The sequence below is a fragment of the Orbicella faveolata genome, unplaced genomic scaffold (genome assembly GCF_042242905.1).
Source record: "Orbicella faveolata isolate gen_17 unplaced genomic scaffold, um_ofav_v1 contig_12, whole genome shotgun sequence".
Lineage (NCBI taxonomy): Eukaryota > Metazoa > Cnidaria > Anthozoa > Scleractinia > Merulinidae > Orbicella > Orbicella faveolata.
Genome location: NW_028301539.1, coordinates 26,982,501 through 27,008,639, shown reverse-complemented (window position 1 = coordinate 27,008,639; position 26,139 = coordinate 26,982,501). Strand labels below are relative to the sequence as shown.

The 26,139-nt window shown below is 39.4% G+C and overlaps 2 protein-coding genes and 2 pseudogenes across 3 annotated transcripts; 1 reads left to right on the top strand and 3 right to left on the bottom strand.

The window, feature by feature from the left end:
• Positions 1–35: 35 nt before the first annotated feature.
• LOC110062910 (dehydrodolichyl diphosphate synthase complex subunit DHDDS-like) lies at positions 36–9,566 on the top strand. Its single transcript, XM_089283074.1, has 7 exons — positions 36–304; positions 4,139–4,281; positions 4,876–4,992; positions 5,574–5,675; positions 6,205–6,319; positions 7,346–7,453; positions 8,396–9,566. The coding sequence occupies exons 1-7, from the start codon at positions 122–124 to the stop codon at positions 8,756–8,758; spliced, it is 1,131 nt and encodes a 376-aa protein (XP_089139200.1). The 5' UTR covers positions 36–121; the 3' UTR covers positions 8,759–9,566.
• A 3,539-nt stretch (positions 9,567–13,105) lies between these two features.
• LOC110062982 (tetraspanin-33 pseudogene) lies at positions 13,106–15,654 on the bottom strand (annotated as a pseudogene). The gene is made up of 2 exons (XR_016205636.1): positions 15,279–15,654; positions 13,106–15,111 (listed from the first exon to the last, which is right to left on the bottom strand). The product of XR_016205636.1 is annotated as a tetraspanin-33 pseudogene (transcript).
• Positions 15,655–18,537: 2,883 nt separating this feature from the next.
• LOC110062942 (E3 ubiquitin-protein ligase TRIM71-like) lies at positions 18,538–21,382 on the bottom strand. Its single transcript, XM_089283072.1, has one exon. The coding sequence runs from the start codon at positions 21,294–21,296 to the stop codon at positions 19,089–19,091; it is 2,208 nt and encodes a 735-aa protein (XP_089139198.1). The 5' UTR covers positions 21,297–21,382; the 3' UTR covers positions 18,538–19,088.
• Positions 21,383–22,728: 1,346 nt separating this feature from the next.
• The window catches only part of LOC149117396 (E3 ubiquitin-protein ligase TRIM71-like), a 3,598-nt pseudogene continuing 187 nt past the window's right edge, over positions 22,729–26,139 (bottom strand).

The window sequence follows — 26,139 nt, the reverse complement described above, 5'->3', positions numbered from 1 at the left end:
ATAATCATGAAGAACAGAGCGCGCATGCTCACAGGGCATGAATTTCTGAAATCGTGACCGGCCGGCACGATTACTGTAGTTTTGTTGGGGGCGATATCGGGGAAAGAAATACATTTATATTATGTCCTGGTTTAAGGAACAAAAGAAGACTTCGTATTTGAGGTCTTTCTGTAATAATGTCATCAAGTGCGGCCAGCTTCCTCAACATGTAGCGATTATAATGGATGGGAATAGGAGATTCGCCAAGAAAGTGAATTGCGAACGTTCGAAAGGACACGAGAAGGGGTTCGAAAAGCTAACAGAGGTACGTGGCTTCATGCACAATTTTTGCTCACTTCAGTTCATTAAAATATTTTTTCCTTTATAGCGAACAATATTCAGAACAGGTGATGCATTTGAGCTTATATATAATTACTTGCTTTGCTGTAAACTCCGACGTGAGCTGTGAAATTGTGTAGATACAAGTTACATGTACACGTCCACAGAAATATTTGTTGTAAAGTCATCAATGAAGGCCGTAATAGTATTGAAAATTCTATTAATGTGAAGTTCTGACTTGGCTTAATATGACTGCAATAATGATGTTTTTAAATTTGTGACAGGTCTTTCTGTTGGAAATTTTGACATGTTGAAGCTAACACAAAATTATATACTTCAGCTGGTGATTGCATCAGCTGGTCATGTATTAGATTACAAACTGCATAAGTTCACTTTCATGTGACAACCTCACTCATTAACATAACATGACACAGATTCAGGCATAATGGTAGACTTGTATAACACAAGTCAATCATATTGGCCACTGTTGGTAAGGAGATGTGCCTCTGTCTATAGATGTCAGTCCCACCCACCCCCCACCCCTCCCTGCCAAAAAAAAAAAATTAAATCTGAAGTTTGAGGGTCAGCTTAAGGATATTCATGCTAATTATTGTTTCTGCACATCCTTACTGCACACGCAAATTCACACGCCACGTCATGCACGAGAGCGCTCGCTAAGTAACAAAATGAACAATGATAGGGCAGATGGCCAGTGCTATAGCTTTGCCTGCATTTAATGATCTTGGACGTTCAGTGACCCCTACTTTTCTCTCCAGAAATAGATGTTATTTACAATTATCTCCACATTGTCCAAAAATAAACAAAAATCAGTGTGGGAAGCTAACAAAAATTTGAGATTTCTGTCCACGGGACATCGAATCCTGCCATCTTGGGGCTGCAAGGCGCATGAAACTGGTCGCTAAATGCGAACTTGTTCTTTAAGGAAGCTCACCAGTTGACTAAATTCACTTAATAGGTCCACTTAAACAATATTTGGCAGAGAACATTTCACTTCAAAGATTTAATTGCAATATTTTTGGGCTTACAGACACTGTGGCCTTATTCGCTACTGAAGTCTGATTTTTTTCAGATTTAGGGTGTTCTTCTGGGCATGTTCTCTCCAAAATGAAGTCAGTGACCCCCTATTTTTTTTTTTTTTTTTACATTTCTGACATGACTAACTCAACATCTTACAGTGGTCTCAGAAAAAAAAAGTCTCAGGAAACAAAATCAACATTGGAAAATTTTTGCACAAATGTCCTTAACATGAGGATTAAGTTCTTCCCTGTTGGCACCCTCTTTGCAAGTTGTAAATATTACATGTTTTAATACAAATGCAGATAAAGTTGTTATATATGAGAGTTCATCAATTTTGTGAGAAAGTACCTGTTGTCAGCTCCCAAATATAAGGTGGGGTTCTTCTGAAAAGGAAAATACATGATTGTATATTTGTATTTCTTCAGATTAAGGTGGCTTACTACAGTTTTGATGGATTATAACAGCCCAACTTCTAACTCTTTTGAAAATTGATCCAAGATGTCTTTCCTTTCTCTATTTACTGTTTACTTAAGTCTTTTACCATTCTATGTGAAACTTTAACAATTAAATGACTGAGTACCTAAGCAGAGAGTGGGCACTAGTAGGTTAAATCACATTTTTTTCAAAAGTTACCCTTATGACCCCACCTCAAAATTTCAGGAATAAGAAATTGGCTGTAATTTAACATTCATGCAAAGTAAAATAAAAATCTCTGAGACAGAGTTTTCACAAACTAAGAAAATGTGAAATCAAAAATAGCTCAAAATCTGTCTTGCAGATTTTTTTTAAAATTTTGGCTCTAAACGTGATTCACCCCTACAAATCAACTGTGAAAATTTAATCATGGGCTGTACGGTAGGTTTTCAAGCAATCCTCGATCAAAGACTGGCTTTTACAACCTTGGACGAGAATGGAATTGCGCACACCCTTTATTTAAGTACATGCTCATGTGATGCTATGTATCGTGTTCAAGAGAGCAAGACTAGAGTAATTTAGAGCTCTTTTACCAGTTGTTTATTGAGTTTTTTTTCTGTCATATTTTTTTGGCTTAAACACATGTTTGAAGGGACTTTGAAACTATTGCTATGTATATCTAAGTGATTTAGCACCTTTCAAGTGCTGAAGTGGTTTTCGTTTCTTCTTAGGGGTGCTTGCATCATTTGTGCACGCGTGATAAATACTGATGTCTAGCAAGCAATCATAGCACATGTTACTAGTCTCCGAAAAACTGCAGTAAGCCACCTTAAGCTTTCGCCTTAACAGCTTGCCCCCAAAAAATGATGCCTGATCACAGGTTGCTTTTGCCTTGGTTGCCGATGTTCGCATGCAAGCATGTCGTATTTCTATTTTTAATTAGGACGTGCAGTTTCTCTATTTATTGACCTGCAGAACATTCAGTATCCTCTTCTCCTTAGAATGGACTGGGAGAAGGCATTGTATAACGTAAATTCCAAACTTTTGATATTCCAAACCTTTTAAACCACCGGTCCTCCCCCAGAAAGGCACTTCATGGTATACAATGCAAGGTGCAAGACGCCAAGCTTGAAGCCCCAGCCAAATGATCGCAACATATCAACACAACATATTACAACATTGTTGGCCCAACATTTGCAAGCTCCAGCCAAACGATCGCAACATTACAGCACAACATATCCAACATTGTTGGGCGCAACATGTTGCGTACGTTTGGCCATCCTGTTGCAATGTGTTGGGACATGTTGGGTATTGAAAATCGAACTAGTTTGCATGCCTGGGTGCAACATTGTTGCACGAACCTGGCCAAACGATCACAACATCATGCAACATCCACAAATGTTGCGTGTAAAATTTGACCAGTTTCAAATTATTTTGAGCCAACAACACCCAACATGTCGCAACACCTTGCAACATGGTGGCCAAACCCTTGCAACATGTTGCACCAAACAATGTTGCGATACGCTGCGTTGAAATGTTGCAATTGTTTGGAGGGGGCTTAAAACTTACAGTCAGGGTGCCATGGCTTTGAGTTGAAAATACATGTACCATTTTTACCTAAGGGTCTTTTTCTTTGTCTCTACGAGTCAGTGCTCCAAAGAATGAGTATCAACTTTTTTGTCTGAGGTTCTAAAACTGAGACAAGCCCTGAGCTCTGGACCCCAAACCATGGACATCATGACTACATGATTTGTATCCCCAGACCCTCCTCTCTGTCAACACCTCCCTTTGGGACACGTCTACATCTGCATTAGTTTCATATAATAATAAATAAATAATAAATATATATTTATATAGTGCCTATCCATGCCTGCTCTAGGCGCTGTACAATTCACCAAAATGAGCTGTACTAATCTTAATCTACTAATCTGCAGCATTCATGGATAAGTTGAGAAATATTTCACTCTGGTTTAAATCTTCTACATCTTAGTGCAGGGATAGTGGAGTGTAATTTTAAGTGCAAAGTGGGGGTTAGGGTACTGTAGTATTCATTGTCTACAGAAGTGGTAGAGATTTATATTGAATAGGTTATGCAGTAATAGTTGTGATCTCTGCCACATAAACTGCTTTCCCTTTACTTTATGCATCCTGGTCATCATATTATTTTAGAAAACAGTCCTAAGAAAATATGCATGCTGATTGGTTAAAAATCGTGTTTCTGAAGCTCGATAAAAACACAGAACTAGCACAAGCTGTTGACGTAATGATGGTGCAAGCCAAGAGAATTTACACTTTGATAATCAAAGTTTACATTCTTAAATGTGTACATGTAACTCAGACAACGTGACTGTTTTCCATGTTTTCACAGGTTCTTGAATGGTGTTTTGACCTTGGCATACCTGAAGTCACAGTCTATGCTTTTAGTATCGAAAACTTCAAACGCTCACAGGATGAAGTTGATGGACTCATGGAGCTTGCCAAACAAAAATTTGACAAATTAATGGAAGAAAAGTAAGTCCAACATCAAACCAGAATTACATTGCAATATCTAAAACAAATCAATGTCTGTTATCCACTTTAGAAACAAGAAGAAATCTGGAGCAAGTCTCATGCCGTAGGAATTTCCTTATGGGACTGTTATTGGGAACAGTATGACTTCACAACTTTTGTTTTGTCCCCAGTAATGGTCTCACAAGCTACTACATAAAGAGGCCAGCCCCAAATTTTGTGCAGTTTTTAAAGTGGCAAATGGGGATTTGGCCTGTTGATTTGAAGTTGCAGTGTGCATGTGTAACAAATCAAATTTAATTTAATATTTATTTATTAATTACTGGATACAGCGAGTTTTAATTTAAAAACTAAATTTTTCTGCTGCTAGCTCCCATTTGATCCTAAGAAGAAATCAAGTGTCACTGTGGGTTTAGTGGTTGCTCTATTGAAGTTATCATCAAGTTGTCTCATTCTAAACACCGTCAAAATTCCAAACTCTTTCTTAAAGTTCTTCTGCAGCATTGCTAGCTAGCTAGCTAGCAGAAAAGACATCTGACTGTTAACCCTACTATTTTTAGAGCATTGTATTGACACATGTATGTTGTCTTCTTGCAGAGAAATGATTCAGAAACATGGAGTTTGTGTGCGAGCTCTTGGTGATCTCACCATGTTACCTGAAGATTTGCAGAGATCAGTAGCAAAAGTTGTAAAGTTTTCACAGAACAACACCAAGTAAGTTAACAAGTGTCAGTAATATTAATAGAACATAATGATGAAACCATGTTGAAATGATAATTTTGTCTCTGATTTAGTTCACAGTTCATTAAATAAATCTAATTCAGCCACTGCTGTATTTACATTCTGCATGGTCAGCCTTGCAGAAAGAGAAAGATACAGTCACGCATGCATTACTTGACATATAAACAAACTCATGCAAAATGGAACTTTAATTTTTTGCATGTGTTAAAGCTCTCCCCTTGAGGCAAAAGTGGAAGGGAATACAAAGCGTTTTTACCACGTTTGCTGCAGCAAAAGCTACAACCTTACAGTATATAATTGATAAGGACTAACACTAATGCAGGTGTAAGAAAAATACACTCATAACCCTAATGGCTTGAGATTTGATATAATTTGAAACGTTCAAACCTCAAGGATTGAGGGTCACACTGGGTCGTTGAAGTTTTGGGTGACTGTCAATAGGCATTTTTTAGATGACTACATATGATAAGTTTATTGGTAGCTACACGTATGTAGATTAAAGTGAAAAAGTCAGTTCAAGGTTGCTTCAACTTTACATGTAATTTTTTTTTCAGAGCAACTTTAAATGTGTGTCTAGCATATACATCAAGACATGAAATATCCAATGCTGTAAAATCCATGGCTGAGGGAGTCGAACTTGGCTTACTAAAACCAAGGTAAGAAAATGAAATAAATTTCTTGAGGAGACTCTGACATGGCTGTAACTCTCACCAGTCTTTCTACATGCAGCCATTGAAGCAAGTACTGGGTATCAAACTTTATTTTCCCTGGACATTTAGCACAGGGATTTTGCCAAAAGGGATCTGGCTAGTGGTACTGTTAGTCAGAGTACTGCCTTTGCTACATCTATGGACACAACCATTACAATGCTTTCTAAGACCAGACCCAGACATGAGGGTGATAAAGGGTTAATGCGTGACCATGATGAGAGCAAAAATTAGTGTCTGATACACAGAAAGCAACTAAGAGACATGTGATGCATGAATTAATGAAAAAAAACTTTTTGATAATGTTTGCATAAATTTATAGATTAATACATTAATTATTGTTTATAACAGAGCAGTTTTAATTTCAGACATAAGATCAGAAAATCTGATTTTTGTTATAATTTATCTTCTGTTGATTTAATACGGTAGTTAGTGTGAAATTGATTTTACTTGAGCAATTTTTCTTTTTCCCAAACAGTGATGTCAGTGAGTCACTACTAGAGAAATGTCTCTACACATCACCGTCCCCACCCCCAGACATTTTAATAAGAACATCTGGAGAGGTGCGATTCAGTGATTTCTTGTTATGGCAGGTAGGTAATTCATTTGAACTTCCTTTCTTTTTCTCATACACATGTAAAACAGTAGAAAAGAAAAATCCAATGATGTTGTATTAAATAAATAATGTCATGAGAATTTTTGTTTGTTGTGCCTGGGCACGTGGTTCATAATGTTCTTTATCACATGCAGTAGTCAAGAGCTACTCAGTGTGCAAAGAAATTCTGGTCTGATAGCCCAGGGTTGGTGGATTTTCTAGTTAGGCTAGTGAATTCTGTTCTTCACTTGCCCAATGAGCAGGCCATGTTTCCTGGGAAAATTTTAGAGGAAACTCAAATTACAGAAGTACTGGAAGAGACAGACTTGGGAGAAGGGGGGTGGGGGGGTGGGGGGGTGGGGGGCTTGTGAAAATGTTTTTGAGACTAGTAGTGACCAGGGCTGTCATTAAGGTTTGAGTCACTTGTACCCTTGGTCTCCATACCCATAGCAAATTTGTTACTTTGTGAGTGAATTCTACCAACAACAGGTAATTTCACATGTAGCATCAAGGGAAAATCAAGCATACTCAGTCATAACATGTGTTATGGGTTACGGCCCTTAATGATAGCCCTACAGTATATCAAAGTTAGATGTTGCCCAAAGGGCAAGCCCTGTTTTCTTTGCACCCCGCTACTAAAGATAAGTCTGCTCACTGACTCAATTACCTTTATTCCTACACATTCTGTCCCATCCACTTTAGGGCTTGCATGCTGTCTTCTGTAGTACAGTGGAACCCTGCCTTATGACAATGCCATAAATACAGCCACCTCATGTACAGCCACTTTATTTTGGCCCAAACAAAAGTTCGGTCAGTTATTTTCTTATTTAAAGAACCCCTTAGCCACCCTGTTAACACGGCCAGATTTTTGTGGCCCATTGGCCACCAGATGAACGGGGTTCCACTGTATTGTACATTTCACATTAAGTTATGCAGTAACACAAGGAGGGGATATCTGAAAAGCTTTACCACAGAGCTGGTCAGTTGTTGTTTTAATGTCCTGATCTCATTGATTTGTTTGCAGTGCTCCTATTCTAGTTTGTCGTTTCTTAAAGTTTTATGGCCAGAGTTTTCTGTGTGGGATTTCTATGGTACCATTCTCTCGTTCCAGTGGAATTATAATACTTATAAGGTATTCTAAGCAAACGTCCTTACTAACGCCTAGCTACAACCATGGTCAAATTGTGTTGGAAAATTTGCAAAAACGTGAAATCATATGATCATAATACTTACAGAATAAGTGTCTGCTCCCCCATTCCCTTTGTCAATGTGAGAAAATGGTAAAATGCAAACTCGTGTTAGATGACAGCGTTAAATGTCAACATTGCACAGGAGCGGGCAGGGGCAAAATGCGTAGAGAAAGACGTTATCCAACCCCTGTGACCAAGGTTGTAGGTCCTAAATGTTGATGAGAAACGTTTTGCTCAGTAAGAGTTTAAACCATGGAAAGAGCTGAAGTAAAACTAAAGAACAATTCTTGACTGTGTGCCAAGAAAACTAAAAGAAAGTTCTGTAGTCAAACCTCTATTAAGCGGCCACCTATTAAGTGGCCACCCCTTTTTAAGCGGACAGTTATCAAAGTCCTGAAATTATTGTCAGAAAAATACTGTAAATAAAACTCCTATTAACCGGCCCTTAATTTTACCCCTATTAAATTGCTACCCAAAATATAACAAAGGCGATGGCAGATAAGAGTCTGAAATAGAAGGTGACGAAAGAAAAAAAAAATCATTCAAACACACGTTTATCATGATTGTCTTGAAGTGGCTCCATGTGCACTAAGAAATTAACCCGATGGTGAAAAATATTCAGGGTACACCAACCTCATTTCCCAATGGGTGGCCGCTTAATAGGGGTTCGAATGTATACAGATTTGTGTAGGTACGTAACGGAGTACACAGTTTTCAAAAAGTGGACCACATTTCTAATATTATAATCTTATAACCAGCTTTATGATATGAAAACAATATGATATCATCACAGATAGCTTAACAAGGAAGCCGAGAATGTTTCACACGCAAGAGACACTCAAACTGAAATTGATTAATACATGTAACTGAATAATTTCTTGCAGGAGGCTGTTGACAGTAACACGAGAAAAACGGCGCAAGCCGAGTTGGAATGGGAACTACAGTGTGTTTTAGATGAAATGGCAGAAGAATCAGCTTCAGTTGCCAATGGAAACGGCCACGTGCCGAGCGCGGGATCAACATGTGAACAGAATGGTACCATCACAGATGAAATTTCATCAACAAATGGTCACCATGCGTGCCAAACGGGCATGCGTAATTTCCAAGAACTACTGACCATGCATCATATACAACAGAGACTACAGGCTTACAAGGAATCCAAACAGTCCAGAATAGACAATTTCCTTGCTCATTTGGACAACAAACGAATGCAGTATTTAGAAAACGTTTGTCCGAAGGTTATGTGAAAGGGGTTCAGATCGCATGATTGCGTACGCACGAGAAGAGAGTTGTTCAGAGGCGCTAAGAACCTAGGTATAATGACCAAAGTTCACAAAACCAGTTGATCTAAAGTGGGCACAGTGGGTTTCCAATTACTTCATGTGACCGAAGCCAAAGAATCAAATCTAGCCAATCACAAGGAACGGAAATAATCTAATTACCCAATCAGAACTTGAAAAAAATCTAGCCAATCACAAGGAACAAAAATAACCTAACAAACCAATCAGAGCTTGCAGAAAAATCTAGCCAATCACAAGGAACGAAAATAACCCAATAAACAGAACTTGAACAAAAATCTTGTTACTGTTTCCAAGCGTGGAAAAAGTCGAGAAAGGCGTATTCGGTTTTACAGCATTCCTCTGATTCCTGATGATTTTCAGTATAACATGATAAAACTCCAATCATCTTCAGAGAGCTGTGTTATTGTTGGTACAATGAATTTTGCTGTAAAAATCCATTCAGCATTGCGTCAAACGTACATAACAGTAGTAATGGCCACTGTCATACTAAAGACTGACAAACCAATCGAGTTATTTGTCTAAAACAGATAACTTACTGGTATCCCAGACAATGAAACATGGCTGTTATACTTTTCACATAACATATATATAAAATTATATGAAATGTAAGACTTATTTGATACAAGAGAGCCGTAGAAGGCAAGTTAGGAAACGCTCTTTATTTTTTTGAACAGGCTATACGCGGGAGTATTTTAATATAATTGTAATAAGAAGGGGCCGTGTTATCTAAATAAAAATTTTGAAGTTACAGTAACAGGTGGCTATCTATTTCATTAACCCATTGACGCCTGTGACGGCCGTGACGAGCGTAGGCTTTTGTTCCGCTTCTGACGTCATCACCTTCGATCAACATTGGCATCGGTCTACTTGAGTTCTGCAGGAGGAGAAGATCTTTCCAATGATACAGATCAGAGTGATTGAGTCAATTGAGCTTGGAATATGTACGGAAATACTCAGAAATTTAAGTGAAAACTCGGAGCAAAATTTTCCTCCACTACACTTGGCCTCTCTGCGGCAAGAATTGCCCGTCTCGATGATGCTTTCTCGGGAGTTCTTGAACTGGAAGCAAGTACAGTAGAAGGTCAACCACTGCAACAAAAATATAAGAAAAGGAGAAAACTGAGGAGAGGCGAAAAAACAAAATTAAAACCGAGAAACCTGAAGACGTAGGTCACTTTCGCGTCCCAAAACAAAATTTCTATTTCTGCGCATGCCCGAGCAAAAATGTCAAAAAACGCGCTGCTAGTGGAAAGAAAGGCATGCTGTCGTGCTACAAATGTTTTTCTGAGTAGATTGGAGTTCAGCTGGCTCATATCCAGGCTGAAAATGTCCAATATGTCTAACAAAACAAATGCGCTTTTGGTGTCCATGGGTTAAACAAAATTAATTACACATTTAGCTTGGGCAAACAATTCAAAGGTGTCCACACTATTCTTCTCTGTAGGGCGAAAAATCCAAAGTTTTCTCGGATGTAAGACTCGAAGCCTACGCAGTAAAGTATTATCCGGGACAATTGAAGCGACAATCACGCGCACATCACATGGCTGTTCTATCATCCGGGATCCACGCGTGAGATCACTTTGCACGTGAGAAATCCTCGCACGCTGTCAGACGCTTTCGACGTTTGAATCTTTCGTACGCTGTCAGTTGTTTGACCAGACGCTTTCGACTTTCGAATCTTTCGTACGCTGTCAGTTGTTTGACGTTGCCATCATACAACAAATAAATCATTGTTTCAAGGTAGACATACGTTTATATTTACTGTTATTGTTACCCACTGAATATTGGTTGATTATATTTCAAACAGACATAGAAAGAAATTTTAATCCTGCTTACTACTGATTTACTAAGTATCTTTGCCAAAACCCTTTTGCAAAGAATTCATTGTTCAAGTTAGACATATGTTTATAGTTACTGTTATTGTTCTCACTGAAAAGGAATTACTCCAGTCAAGAATATTTTGTATCAAGTTTATGGCATATAACATTATTTTCTAACTCGTTGTTCCAGTTCCAGTTCCAAATGAAAACAGTTTAAATGTGTAAATGAGAAACACATTTTAATACATACTTGAAGTTAGAAGCGTTGGTATCTTGTCAAGATACACATTGTACAAGGATGAATTTTCCAACAAATGAGTATAGTTGTCATTTATCATTCCCAACATCTATCAAATTAATGAATTATCAAATCAACAATAAAAAATAATTTCCTCTCACCTTTTAGAACAGCACCTCTATTTTGCTACTACCTACATTTTCAACCACTTTCCCCACCCCACAAACAACAAAGCATTTTCTGCAATTTGCTAATATGGGTCAAACAACTCCGTAAGCTTAACGATTGGGCCATTTTTCTAAAACACCGCTTGCTGTAGTAATTATTACAAATCATCCAGCGAGGGCCTACTCTGGACACCCCTACCCTCCAAAGATAGAAAAATTTCCAGACCTGTTGACTGTTCAATTCAGTTCCCACCGTTTTATCGACCTTCGACAGCACTCACTTTCATAATGAAATTCCTAGTATATTTTGAAGTCGGATTATGCAAACGAAATTTGAACATACAGTTGAACCTCCATCAATGGCCACCTCTGCACAACGACCACCGCTCTAAGACGGCTACTTTCTTATTTCCAAGTGGACGGTCCATGCATTCACTCTTAATTTAACGTTATCACAACGACCACCACCCCACAACGACCACTTTACCACGTCCCAATTGCCAAAGTTAATCAACTAATGATGAACGAAGTAGACAAAACCTCGTGTTATATCGTAAAAGCACACGAAACTTGATCAGTACCGCACCTCTGGTCTCTGTTTCTTTTTGGTTTCTGTTTCATTTACATATTTTGATTGTGTTACGTAGTTATACTCCACAATAAGTATTTTTTTTTTTAGTAGAAATGTTACATCCCTTAAAACAGGTGTCATATTGGACCCTTACCTTCCCGTAAAGGCCACTTTCCTCTTTCCCCACGGTGGCCGTTGTGGAGAGGTTCGGTTGTATTTAATTGATCCAAAATATTGCAATAAGTTATCTTCACAACATTTGGTAATGATAACCTCATCTATAGAGGTCTATAGAAGACATTTGAATATCTGAAAAGTATACTTAGGAAAGGAAGTGACATTTTGCTGGCACGGACTTCGGAAAGTCGGGTAATTTCCGGGTAGTCAAGTGTTTATCTCTGGAACATCTACAGGATATATCGCTATCCAGTGGATAAATGTTGAAAAAATAAAAAAAATAAATTACAACACTATCAAGTAGAGTAGAGACTATTTGAGCCAGGAAAGCCTTGGAAACAATGATAGAAAGATGTATATAACTTTCAGGTGGCTTTCAATACACGTCTCTGAAATGAAAGAAAAAGTGTTGTCCGGAGCAAGATTCGAACCCGCGTCTCCCTGCATACTAATCTGGCGTAATATCCACTACACCAACGGGATAACCACGCTGGATAAGTGGCAACTTATTGATGTGGGTAGACAGAACGCGGCCGATCCAAGGAACATTTTTTCTTCGAGACATCTATATATTTCGTTGCTCCTCTCTGACAATCGGGGTTACGCCACAAATAGAATAGAAACTATTTGAGCAAGGAAAGCCTTAGAAACATCAAAAAGTTGTCAGGTATCCAGCATGGTTGCTCCAATGGTGTAGTGGATATCACGCCGTTTGCAGGAGCGTAACGTGCATTTTTGTGGAGTACGCATGCCGAAGGCACTAGCCGATAGGGTGGGGGGGGGGGGGGTGTACGGCGGATATGCACCCCCTTAGGAAATTTTTATTCCAGGGCTTCAGAAATTCCATTTCCCACGTTTTCTTACGAACAATTTCATAAATTAACACATGGAAAAACGTAACAGGAGGTGAGTTTAATAGACTAGTTAACAAAGTGATTACAAGGAAAAGGCGAGACGTCTCCCTCTCAGGCGGGAAAATTCTGCAACCACACTGTCAATGTCGACATCCTTATGCCTACGAATGTGGAGAATTGTCACGGGAGGACAACTTCTTCTCACTTTTCACTCCGTATTTCATATCAACAACAACAACAACAACTTTTATCGTATTAAAAATCACAGCAAAGTAATCAGAAGAACTCTGTCAAACAAGCCGATTTAAATATCAAAGACGCTTTTCGCAAATAAATTTAATTTTTTTTTACATTTCCGGGGTAGGCACGTGTGGTCGTGGGTATATGATCGTTACGCTCCTGGGGCCCTTTTCTCGAAGGTCCCGAAAATTTTCGCACCGGAAAAGCCATAGCGAAATCTCAAACCTTATGATTACAAAGCAGCTTTATTCACATCTCCTTAATATGAACAGAGGTTCCCTTCATACAAGAAGTTTCAGGCGTATACACTTCTTCCTTTTTCAGTAGATAGAGATGAACTAAAAATGGCTTTGCGGGCCCCAAAAGTTTCCAGGGCTTTCAAGAAATCGGCCCCTGGTTTAAAACCTGCCTTCTTTCATTATGTATACCAACTAGCCGGTGAACTATCCATTCAGTGAATAACATCCAGTGAATAGAACCTTCAAACAACTTCAAACAGTCTGATCAGTTACAGTTTTGAAAATTTAAGGTGGCTCTGAACCCTATGTTCATAATCTTTTAAAACTTTGCCAAAAGTTGAGTTCTATTATGCTTATCAAAATTTGATAGCATAAAAATATTTTTACCTTGCCGTTTATGAATTATAACCCCTAAAGCTGTAATTAAGGGCGTTTTTAGCGGGTGATACTGTTGCCATGGTAACCTATATTGTGTCACGAAAATGTTAATAACATGTCACCAACGATTGGGCGGTTTTTTTGATCGCATGACTGTAGCCTCAAGCGATAAAGAGTGGTTATAACCACCCATCAAAATCTAAGTACTAGAAACTGTTTTGAGCTACCTTAATACAGGTTTCTAGTTCGTATAGTGTGATCGCCCGGGTGAGTGTAGTTCTGAAAACAACTGTTGTTGGTGACTGACGTTTCGACAACCTGAGCGGAAGTCATCTTCAGAGTCAAGTGAATAGTGTTTGTCAGTCGATGATGTTATAAGTCTAGTCCGTTGAACGGTCAGGTTTCACTGTATACCGATCGTGTGAAATACAGCTCTAATGGTTTAACTTCATACTGTACAGCAAAGAAAAGTTTCAAAAGTCCCTGGGGTCTTTGTCTTTGGAAAGTCAGTAAGTCTAATAAATTGTATTTAGAATATTCACATTTACATTTTCGTGGCACCATAGTTATGGTGGCACCGACAATTTCATACGAATACGCAGAATATAAGGTCAAATTTGTAATATCAAAACGCATAATGCACGCAGCTGAAGATATTGGGGGCATTCAACTGGAAAGCCTCTTAATGTCTGACACCTGGCCACGCAAGGTCGTAGCAAGCCAAATTGTTATTATCTGCAGTAGCAATATGCCGAACGACACGATCCCAATGGTGATCAGATTGTTTTTGAACCAGTCCACAACAGTCGTCAGGCAGCCTCTGGTGTAAATCCTTTTCTCTCGCTCAAAGGAATCCATTCTTCCAACTCCATATCCACACTGGCTGTTTATTCTATCTTCTTCCGTCTTACAACATGTTCGGGGAACACCGCACGCTTCAACACCGGGCGAAGAACAGTTGAAATAAATGTTGGATCCCCAATCTTCATAGGAAGCGATTCCACAGCATTTGAATTCGGTCTGTGTGGTTTCTATGAGCAACTGTAGGTCGGGTTTATCAGGATCGCGATAAAGATTGATTGCGTTGCTCAATTTCTCTCCTATACCTTCCTGCACCCTCTCACGGAAGAAGAAACCCAAAAAGCCACAAGCCACTTCGACCAGCAAAAGAAAACCTACAATGCTCGCATAAAAGCAAAGCATGCACGTGTTCTCTCGGAGAGCACCGAGACAACCCAAAAAAGTTATAATAAACAATGCTGCGCCGAGCAATACGAACAGCACTGCTGGATCAAACGACAAGTCGCTTAAATTCTGGTAAGCGTCCTTCTTTTCGACCATCATGTAAACACCGACACCGAGGATCAAGATTGCCGCTAACCAAAAGAGAACATTTAAGAAAAATAGCGAGAACTTCATGCACTTCGAAGGATCTTCTAGAGAACTCGGCCTCGGACCCATTCTGCGGTGCTTGTTCTGCATGTTCTGTTAATTTACCTCGCGGTGTTTCGTCAGTTCGGTACTGAATGCAATCCTTGAACTCGGCTCTGGTCGACCACGATCGTCTTCGCTTTATTTCCTAGTTCTTGCTTACGAAGACTTCCTCAAGTGAGAGCTAAAGAGGAAAAAACATGTCTTAAGAAAAGCTGTCTTTAAAATCCTTATGGAAATATTAGATCTTGAGATGAACTAACATCAGATATTGTATCGTCACGAGATTTTTTCATGAAGCTTGCTTGAGTTGAACGCAATCATACAATCAAAATATCGCTATTAACTTACCATTGACGATTTTCTTCGGTTAAAACGTAGAGAAGGGACAGAAACGACGGTAATCTGTCAACAATCCAAATTTTAGTTCATAAAATTTGCATAAAAAAATGCGTGAAATGCGTGAGAAATTATGTTTACAGGTTTATGACATAGCAACCCATGACGTTAGAATATTTATTTGGTTTTGTTTTCGATACAATTCTTTTTCCGTGTCGTAATGACGTCATCGAAGGAAGTGGACTTCTAATATTTGACCACTCAATCTGGGGTGGATGGAGGATTTATAGAGAGGGGTGTGAGTAAACGAACGCCGAAGGCGAGAGTATTATATCTTGCAGCTTTGGGGGAAGTGCTCACCCGGAAGATTTTGAATATTAGTCCTGGGAAATGCCGCAAACCAAAATGCCGAAAACCAAAAGGTTTTCACTATACTAAAATTTAAGCGAATCAAAACGAAAGAAATTGATCGAAAGACAAGTCATAGAGGAACATTCCAGTTCATTTAAATAAATCTATGCATATCGTGGGAGTTGTATTCATGCTGATGCTTTATATAATTGTTTCGGGAAAAAAAACAATGGGATCCACAAGCAGCATTCCCTGCGACAATTGTTCTGTTAATCGCTGAACCACGACATCATACATGTAATATAAAGCCTTGTTAGTGAGATGGATATCTATTGGTTTGTTGGTTGTGGTACGGGCATCGCACAGCCACTGACGATTATACGGGGCTCGTGGAGTTCTCTCGGCCCTCTTCGTAACAACTAAAACAGACGATGTGAATAAAGAGTTGTAAATTCCTTTCAACAGTCATAGTTAATTACAGTATACTAATTTGATCTCCATTTAATCTCTTTTACGTTCTTTAGCTGTACTTGAATCACGAGAATGAAAAACAGGAAGAAAAACTGAGATTGTTCACAGTCTCAAGGTTAAGAGTTTTTCTTTCATTTTGTTCGTTTTAATACTTTGTTGAACGTCGTGTGCGTAGTATAAACTTTTGGACTTTTCCCTTGTCCCTATGTCCGTGAATCAAAAGAAACGAGCTAAAATATTTCAATTAGCAATATTTCACCCAAACCCTTGAACAGATTCTTGTCGTCCAGTTGCCAGGCCAGGATTATTGTTAAAAACAGCTTCAAATGATAATACGTTAAAAGGACATTTTCCGTGCACGTTTGTTGCTCTATTGAAAACTTTTTCAGTTGCAATCTGAAGAACAGACAAAAGGTGTTATCAATGCAACCTTACTTGGTTAATTAGCACTCAACCAACACCCTCATTTAAATAACAAAAGTCACCCCTAATTAACCAGCAAACCCATCTTTTCTCTTGTAAATGAACGTTTATCCCTCGGGAGCATGCACGGGATAAAATGCAATATAATGTATTTTGTATAGAGCGGTTTTCAATTGAGTGTCGTAAAACCAAAACCAAACCAATCACTTACCAATTAGACTACTCAGCCAATCTCAAACCGTAGTAGAACCATAACCAAAACCAAAGTAATTGTCTAATTACTTTCAACACTCAATTGAAAACCGCTCTAGCTGCTTCTGTTTTGTGGTGTTTTGGCTATTACTGAAACAAGAAACTCTGGAACGCAGGAACGCCGGAACGCCGCAATACTAAAACCCGGAACACAAAATTACGAAAACCCCACCCCCAAGCCAGGGAAAAGACCCTGGGAACGAGGCTGAAAAAAAAAATCCTAAACGCAGCATTACTACAACCTCGGAACGCAAAAAAATCCAACCAAAAAAAAAACATAAAAAACATAAAAATAAAAATAAAAATAAATAATAAACTGACCATTTGAAACACTAAAGCCAGGACACGCAAAAAAATTCCTGGATTTCCTGAAGTTAGCTCAATTTTACGCAAAGGCAATGCGTTGGTCAGCGGTCGTAAGATAAGCTTCGTGATCAGAATTCAACGGAATTACTGTATCAAATTAGTGTTATGTATAAGGTTTTCCTTGCCAAAATGACAAAATAAAATGTCAAACCAAAACCGCGACGAGGTCTATCGATTGTTCTGAGTGGACATTTGAAACAGTTGAAAGCGTTAATCCGTACACTGGACTGAAACCTGAAATCTTCGATCTCATTTTCGAGGATGACAAGTCGCTAGTTAAAACAACTGCTTACCTTTTTTCTCCGGGCTTTTGGGACTGAAACTAGCAAACATGATTGGTAAAACAATGATTAATTAACTGATCTATCAGACTATCACCCTTAGTAAATCTTAAACAAAAAGAAACGAGCTAAATGAGAACAAACCTCACCTAGCGGAAACGCCCTCCTTCTCTCGTGAAAGCGCCCCTCCCCTCCCCCGGGGGGGGGGGGAAACTTTCATATGAAAAGGTCGGAGGTGCTGGTCTCAATTAGAGTGTTGATGACAAAACACCACTATTCTTAGCTGTCAAAGTATTGTTTAGGCTGCACTCGAAGAAATAATAAAAGAGACGCTCTTATTTCTATTTTTAAGATCGATTTCCGCCGGTCTCTCAAATTCAATATACTAGCGGGGGCTCCTTTCCTGATCAGCGGCTGGTAATCGAGCCTATTCGGTTTTAAGTGGTATCTTTAAGGGGTCAAATAAACCTCGAGCCACATCCTGATTGGTCTCCTTTAGGGGTTTAATTCAAATTTTCCGACGGGCCTCCCCGACCTTTTCATATCGGAGTCCCTCTCGGGAATGAAAGCACGCCTGAGTACAGTAGATACATTATCATAATTATATTTTGGCGGGAAAACATCACCAATTTCTCCTGCTTGGAGCATGTATTTTTTTATTCCCAGATGTACGTTAGGGTTTCTTATGTGTTCTTATGTGTTACTGGGTTTAGTAATTTTGTTCCCGGTTTCCGGCGTTTAGCATTTTTTATGCGTTCCGGGTTCAGTAACTTTGTGTTCCGAGTTTTAGTATTCCGGCGTTCCACCGTTCCAATACCGTTCCAGGTTTCAGTACTAGGAACTGATAAACAAACTACTACGTTTGATGACATGATAACGTCATACACCAAATTTCACGCTCTGATTGGGTCTTGTGTAATGCTGCCACCTCGTCAACCTTGGCTGCCTCATTGTCAATTACATTAGCTCCGTTTGAGCTTTCATACGTTGGAATGTGGAACAATTTGACCAAAAGGTAAATCAATTAAAAATTAAGAAAACCCACTTTGCAGAAATTTGTTTCGCTTGAAAGATTCCTCCAAATCTAGGACATCCAAGTGTTAAATCTTCAAAGCGGTACCAAAATCACAGGTAAAATTCACTTTATTGCAAAGGCCTTACTCTAACAGAAAATAACATCAAAGTTGCGGGTATCGTTCTGTATTGGTCGCAGAATGACGTATTTGTGAGCTATATTTCGACAATATTTACATAGCATTACCCACTTGAAAGTATGGAATGCCCAATCACATAATCTAAGGCCCCAGCCTGAGCTGCCTCGTGTTACTTGTTTAGTGCGCAGAAATCCACTGCCAAACAAGTGTAATACAAGCGTAATGCTAGATCAAATAGACAGGATACAATTTACTTCCGTTAATTTTACGAATCAGTATTCAATCTGCCTCGATCTGGCCCGATTCAATTTTTGGAATTTATACTTCTTTTCTTTCGGCTCTCGGAACGTGCGCATTATATGCTAGTTTTTAATTGGCTCATTGCAGCTTGTATTACTTGTTATCGTTATGTACAGTTATTTTTGACACCCCCGGCAGAAATTCGATACATTTTTGTGTTACAAAAGTTCTAAAGTTTGTGGAATTTGTTCTTCAGAGTGTTTAAAGATAACGTCTGCCTAAAGCTACTCAAACATTTGTAAGCGGTTATTTCCAAACTCGCAAACAACAATACAACCGCTTTTGAGTACTAATGCGGAAGAAGGCTTGAAAAACTCACCCAACTCTTTTCCATATTCACCAAACTTGGTGACAAATTTTCCATCTACCGTGAAAACCTGTACTGTGTGACTTCCTGCACAACAAACCAGGAGGTGCCCTGTTTTGTCCACTGCAAGACAAACTGGCTGATTTAAATCCCCATCCTTGGTCCCATATTTTCCAAATTCATACAAAAATTTTCCTTTGCTATTGTAAACCTTGATAACATGTATTTCAGAATCGGACACAAAGATTTTACCGTCATAACACAAACATCCCAATGGTCGACTGTGAGACAACCGACCTTTCCCTATTGTTTTAAGGATGTTGCCGCTTGGAGAAAAAATCTTGACACATTTATCTCCAGCATCACAGACAATAATATTTCCTTCAGAATCTAGAGATATCCCCCGGGGTTCGATAAGTGATCCGGGTTTGTTCAAAGTTGAAACATATTCTCCATTTTGATTAAAAACCAATATTCTGTCATTTCCCCTGTTAGTAACAAAAATCCTACCACTGTTATCACATATTAATCCAGTTGGGTAACTAACCTGCTGTCCAAAATACCTGATAAACTCCCCTTTCTCATTCAAGACTAAAATTCTGTTGTTACCCATATCACTTAACAAGATTTCATTCGAGTTATTCGTAGCTAAACCCCACGGATGATACAAGCTAACGTTGTCAATACTCCCTAGCGCAAGGCAACCAACAGGCTTGAAGGAACGTTTAGTGACAGTAATTTTTGGAAACTCGCTGAATTCCTGTCCATTTACGACCGCTGTAATCTGGTGTTCTCCTGTTTGCTTTGGAACACAAGACACTTTGTATCTGCCATTACTTCTGTCCTTAATTTGCACGTCGCCGGCTAATGTTCCATTTCGTACAGGCGCGACCTTGACGGTAACACTGTCCGCGGGGAAATAGGTGAAATAGCATTGTTCTTCATCCAAACGTCGAGTGATCAACTCAAATCGTGTTTCCAGCCCGGCAATAGCTTTATCTGTTAGTTCAACAGTACAGTGAATCGCTTGTACTGCAGTTTTATCAAGGCGTCCAATGCCTGAAGTTTGAAGACTATGAAGCAATGCTTGGTTTTCCAAAAACACAGTGGCCTCACACGACGAAGGGAGAACATTTGGTGTAGGCGGAAGTTCTCGAAATAACTCATTCAAACTCGATTTTGCTCGCACAATTTCTGCACCGCTACTGCGTTCAAGCAGGCGCTCAATCCGTGTGATGATCTTTTCTCTCTGTTTTAGTTGATCCTGAATCTTAGCTTTGTCGTTCTCGAACTTTTCGAGTACTTCTTTTGTCTGGTTATCCACTTCCGTCACTAATTTTCGTTCTTGTTGCTTTAGAGTCGAGATCATTGTTTCCACAGTTTGTTGTATTTGTTCTTTAATAATTTGTGATCGTTTTGCAGTAATGCGGGTCTGTTCCTCCAGTTCTCGAATGTGAATGGACATTGTCTGGCATGATTTCTTTGTAGTATCAATTTGAGTAGCGATGTTATCCTTTACCGCTCTTGTTGCTTTTTCCAAATGTTCTACCTCATGTCTGTTATGCTCCAAAGTCACGCAAGTACGACAAGCGGGAACTTCACACTCTTTGCAGTAAAACTTCAACACTCCTCTCTCGTGAAGCTCTTTCCGGCAAAAAGCCGGTCGCTTGAGAACATTCTTGAAGTCTTCTTCTTGAAAATCTTTGAGCGCCAGAACACGATGTTCTTTGTTTTCCCTCAGGATGTTGTGTGCGTTTATACAATCTTTGCACCAAAACTTGCCACAGTTAAAACAATAACTTGCATCTTCGTTTTTCTGATCACAGTTTCCACAAGTCACTTTTGATGTGTTACATTCTTTGATTGCCAAAATATCGAGCAGATTTTTCAAGTAGAAACAGTCTGGCAGAGTTTCCATGCTGCCACTCTCGGGAGCAGTCACTTCAATCTGGCAGAGTGGACATTTGATCTTTCCATGGCGGGCGCTCGTCCTTGCCAAGTCCTTCAAGCATTGAAGGCAGAACATGTGTAAACATGGCAGCTGTTTGGGTTCTTCGTACAAGTGAATACAAACAGAGCATGTTACTTCTTCCTTTAGGTTATGCATTAGAGTTGGGATATCCATCTTAGAAAACTTAGAAATGAACGACAATGCTTCTTAGTGCGATCAGACGAATTTCAATAGTTCTTCACAGCGGCACTCCTAGTAGTCACGAGATTTCTTAGAAACAGAACGGTATGCCGATCACGCTAAATCAACAATTGTCACGTGATTTCTATTTATCCCTAGGGTATTACGAAACAGACCCCCCCCCCCCCCCCTTGTTAAAACGGGTTCTGGTTCTTATTGCAATTGATACAATAGCCTTTGCAAGGCTCTCGGTCAGCGAAGCGGGCGGGAGACCAGCGGGGTCTCCTTCTCTCTCCCCATTTGTCGTCCGCCCGCTTGTTCCATCTTCCCCACTGACCAAGAGCCTGGGACAGGCTAATTTATACAAAAACAAACAAACAAACAGCAACAACAACAAAAACGCTACTTCATTCAAAATGACAGATGACTCGAATTTTAGGCCCTCTTACTGGGCTAATTCTCTTCATCAGGCGATGTTCAAATGGTTCTCATACAGAAATGTCACCACATCACCCCTACCTCGACCTTGATTATTCTGGATATCACAAAAACCTCATCCAATAATTGTTTATTAAAAGCACCAGAAGCAATTACAATTCGAACTAGAAGTTATGCCAAAACTAATAATACATTTAGTTTGGGGAAACAATTTAAAAGTGCGCACAATGTCCGAAATATTTTGAAATTGATTATGCAAGGGAAATTGTAGCATACAGTTGAACCTCTACTAACGGCCTCTTTCTCATTTCCCAGCGGACGGTCCATACATTCACTCTTAATTTAACGTCTCTACGACGGCCACTTGACGAGAACAGTAACTATCATTGTAACACGTCCCAACTGCCAAAATTAGCCTCTCGACGGCAGCCAGTTAATCACCAAATGATGTCCTGGGTGGACAAAACCTTATGTTTTATTGTAAAAGGTCTGATACGTTTCTTTTTGGCTTCTCTTCTAGATATGTTTTGATTATGACGTAGTTTTATGCTACAATAAGCTGTTTTTGTTTTTTTTAAATAGAAATGCTGCACCCCCAAAATTGATGCCATATTGGATCCCTACTTCCCCATAACGACCACCTCTCCAACTGTACGTTTTTTAACGACCACTTTCCTCTTTCCCCAAGGTGGCCGTTGTGGAGAGATTCAATTTTATTGAATTGGTTCAAAAAATTGCAGCGAGGTGTCTTCACAAAATTTGATAATTTCAGTCTGCTGAGGATAACCTCATTAATAGAAGATATTTGAATATCTAAAAAGTATATACAGGAAACGAAGTGACATTTTTCTGGCACGGACGGACTTCGGAAAGTCAGGTAATTACGGGGAAGTTGAGTAGGATATATCACTATCCAGTGGATAATTGTCAAAAAAAAAAAAAAAATAAACAGCACCTTTACTGAAACAACGGAGTCTGATCAACAGAGTTTAGTGAATTACATCCAACTATATATCTGTTTTTATTATTTTTATAATTCACAACCAACTCAAACTAATAGTGCGATTAAACTGACTGTGCAATAAAATTATTACACCTTTTCACATGTCACTAACAGTTATATGGAATTACAGGTATTTCCTTTCCTTTTCTGACATACCAGAAATTGTTATCATTACCCAGACAAAATTATCAACGTGAGAATTTAACAAGGTATTTAAATGAGGTTCCTTACAGAACTTAAATTCAACGAACCTAGAGGGAGGGTTGCATGGGGTACTGCAATCTCACTCATCAGTTTATTTTCAGCAATTTCAGTTAGAATTTCAGCCCATTTCTCACCTAACAGTAAATTTTACAGATATTGAATCTCAGCTGTCAGTTAAAATATTGTGCTCTTTCTCAAATGGTTTCAACTGTTTATTGTTATGTACAGTTATCTATGGGTTACTAATTTCGACAACCTCCCAGCAGAACTTCGATTCATTTTTTGTGCCACAAAAGTTCTAAAGGTTGAGGAATTTGTTCTTCAAAGTGTTAAAAGATAACGTCTGCCTAAAGCTATTCAAACATTTGTAAGCGGTTATTTTCAAACTCGCAAACAACAATACAACCGCTTTTGAGTACTAATGCAGAAGTAGGCTTGCAAAACTGACCCAAGCCTATTCCATATTCACCAAACTTGGTGACAAATTTTCCATCTACCGTGAAAACCTGTACTGTGTGACTTCCTGCACAACAAACCAGGAGGTGTCCTGTTTTGTCCGCTGCAAGACAAACTGGCTGATTTAAATCCCCATCCTTGGTCCCATATCGTCCAAATTCATACAAAAATTTCCCATTGCTATTGTAAACTTTGATAACATGCATTTCAGAATCAGAGACAAAGATTTTACTCTCATAACATAAACATCCCATCGGTTGAGACAACCAACCTTTCCCTATTGTTCTGAGAATGTTGTCATTTGGAGAAAAAATCTTAACACATTTACCTCTAGTATCACAGACAATAACATTTCCTTCAGAATCTAGTGATATCCCGCGGGGTTCGCTAAGTGATCCGGGTTCGTTCAAAGTTGAAACATATTCTTCATTTTGATTAAAAACCAATATTCTGCCATTACTCCTGTTAGCAACAAAAATCCTACCCGTGTTATCAGATATTAATCCAGTTGGCTTACTAACATGCTGTCCAAAGGACCTGATAAACTCCCCTTTCTCATTAAAGACTAGAATTCGATCGTTCCTCATATCACTTAACAAGATTTCATTCGAGTCATTCGTAGCTAAACCCCACGGATGGTTCAAGCTAATGTTGTCAATGTTTCCTAGCCCAAGGCAAACCAACAGGCCTGAAGGAACGTTTAGTAACAGTAATCTTTAGAAACTCGCTGAATTCCTGTCCATTTATGACCGCTGTAATCCGGTGTTCTCCTGCTTGTTTTGGAACACAAGACACTTCGTACCTGCCATTATTCCTGTTTTTAATTTGCATATCGCCGGCTAATGTTCCATTTTGTACAGATGCGATCTTGACGGTAACACTGTCCGCGGAAAAATTGGTGAAATAGCGTTGTTCTTCATCCAAACGTCGAGTGATCAACTCCAGCCGTGTTTCCAACCCGGCAGTGGCTTCATTTCTTAGTTCAACAGTACAGTGAATCGCTTGTTCTGCAGTTTTATGAAGGCGTCCAATGCCTGAAGTTTGAAGACTATGAAGCAATGCTTGGTTTTCCAAAAACACAGTGGCCAGACTTCGCCCTTCACACGACGAGGCGAGAACAGCTGGTGTAGGCGGAAGTTTTCGAAATAAGTCATTCAAACTCGATTTTGCTCGCACAATTTCTGCACCACTACTGCGTTCAAGTTGGCGCTCAACCTGTGTGATGACTTTTTCTCTCTGTTTCAGTTGATCCTGAAACTTAGCTTTGTCTTTCTCAAACTTTTCAATTGCTTCCTTTGTCTGGTTTTCCACTTCTGTTACTAACTTTCGTTCGTGTTGCTGTAGAGTCGAGATCATTGTTTCCACAGTTTGCTGTATTTGATCCTTCACAATTTGTGAGCGATGTTCAGTAATGCGGGTCTGTTCCTCCAGTTCTCGAATGTAAATGGACATTGTCTGACATGATTTCTTTGTAATATCAAGTTCAGTAGCGAGGCTGTCCTTCACCGCTCTTGTAACTATTTCCAAATGTTCTACGTCATGTCTGTTATGCTCCAAAGTCACGCAAGTCTGGCAAGCGGGAACTTCACACTCTTTGCAGTAAAACTTGAACAGTCCTTTCTCGTGAAGCTCTTTCGGGCAAAATGCCGGTCGCTTGAGAACATCCTCGAAGTCTTCTTCTTGAAAATCTATGAGCGCCAGAACACGATGTTCTTTGTGTTCTCTCAAGATGTTGTGCGCGTTTATACAATCTTTGCACCAAAACTTGCCACAGTTAAAACAATAACTTGCATCTTCGCTTTTCTGATCACAGTTTCCACAAGTCACTTTTAATGTGTTACATTCTTTGATTGCTAAAATATCGAGCAGATTTTTCAAGTAGAAGCAGTCTGGCAGAGTTTCCATGCTGCCACTCTCGGGAACAGCCACTTCAACCTGGCAGAGCGGACATTTGATCTTTCCATGGCGGGCGCTCGTCCTTGCCAAGTCCTTCAAGCATTGAAGGCAGAAAATGTGTAAACATGGCAGCTGTTTGGGTTCTTCGTACAAGTGAATACAAACAGAGCAAGTTACTTCTTCCTTTAGGTTGTGCATCAGAGTTGGGACATCCATATTGAAACTTAGAAACGGACGAAAATGCTTCTTAGTGCGATCAGACGAATTTCAATAGTTCTTCGCAGAAGCATTCTTAGTAGTCACGTGATTTCTCAGAAACAAAACGGTATGCCGGTCACGCGAAATCAAGAATTGTCACGCGAACTTTCTAGGGTATTACGTAACGGAGCTTAGTAAAACGGGTTCCGGTTCTGATTTTAATTGAGGCGATAACCTGTTCGAGGCTCTCGGTCAGTGGGAACGATCGAAAAAGCCGGCGGGCAACGAAAGAAAAGAAAGAAAAGTTGATCGGCCCCACTGGCCTGGAAGACCTGGTACAGACTATACAAATTCAAAAATGAGAAGGAGAAGGAACAGGAACCGGACTGGAACAGCGAGACAAGTCTTAGGGATGAGTGGGTGTGGGTCAATAGGCCCTTTGCAGCTAAGCCGTCACGTGACCTAGTTTTCACAAAATTATGGGCTATAACTTAACGAATGCCAGAAATGGAAAAAGCATGTCGAAAATATCAAAATGGCCAAGTTTGAGGCCCCCATCATTAAAGTATGAGATTTTACGACGGTCTGAATTTTTAAAACAGTAAAAAGATTTGTATGGAAAACGTTGTTGGAGAGCAAGAC

Bases quoted from the DNA above. Each gene is read 5' to 3' on its own strand.
- LOC110062910 (XM_089283074.1), top strand. From the start codon at position 122: ATGTCCTGGTTTAAGGAACAAAAGAAGACTTCGTATTTGAGGTCTTTC. The intron at 4,993-5,573 runs GTAAGTTAACAA...TTTTTTTTTCAG, and splicing joins TTTTCACAGAACAACACCAA to AGCAACTTTAAATGTGTGTC. The intron at 6,320-7,345 runs GTAGGTAATTCA...ATTTGTTTGCAG, and splicing joins GTGATTTCTTGTTATGGCAG to TGCTCCTATTCTAGTTTGTC.
- LOC110062942 (XM_089283072.1), bottom strand. From the start codon at position 21,296: ATGGATATCCCAACTCTAATGCATAACCTAAAGGAAGAAGTAACATGC.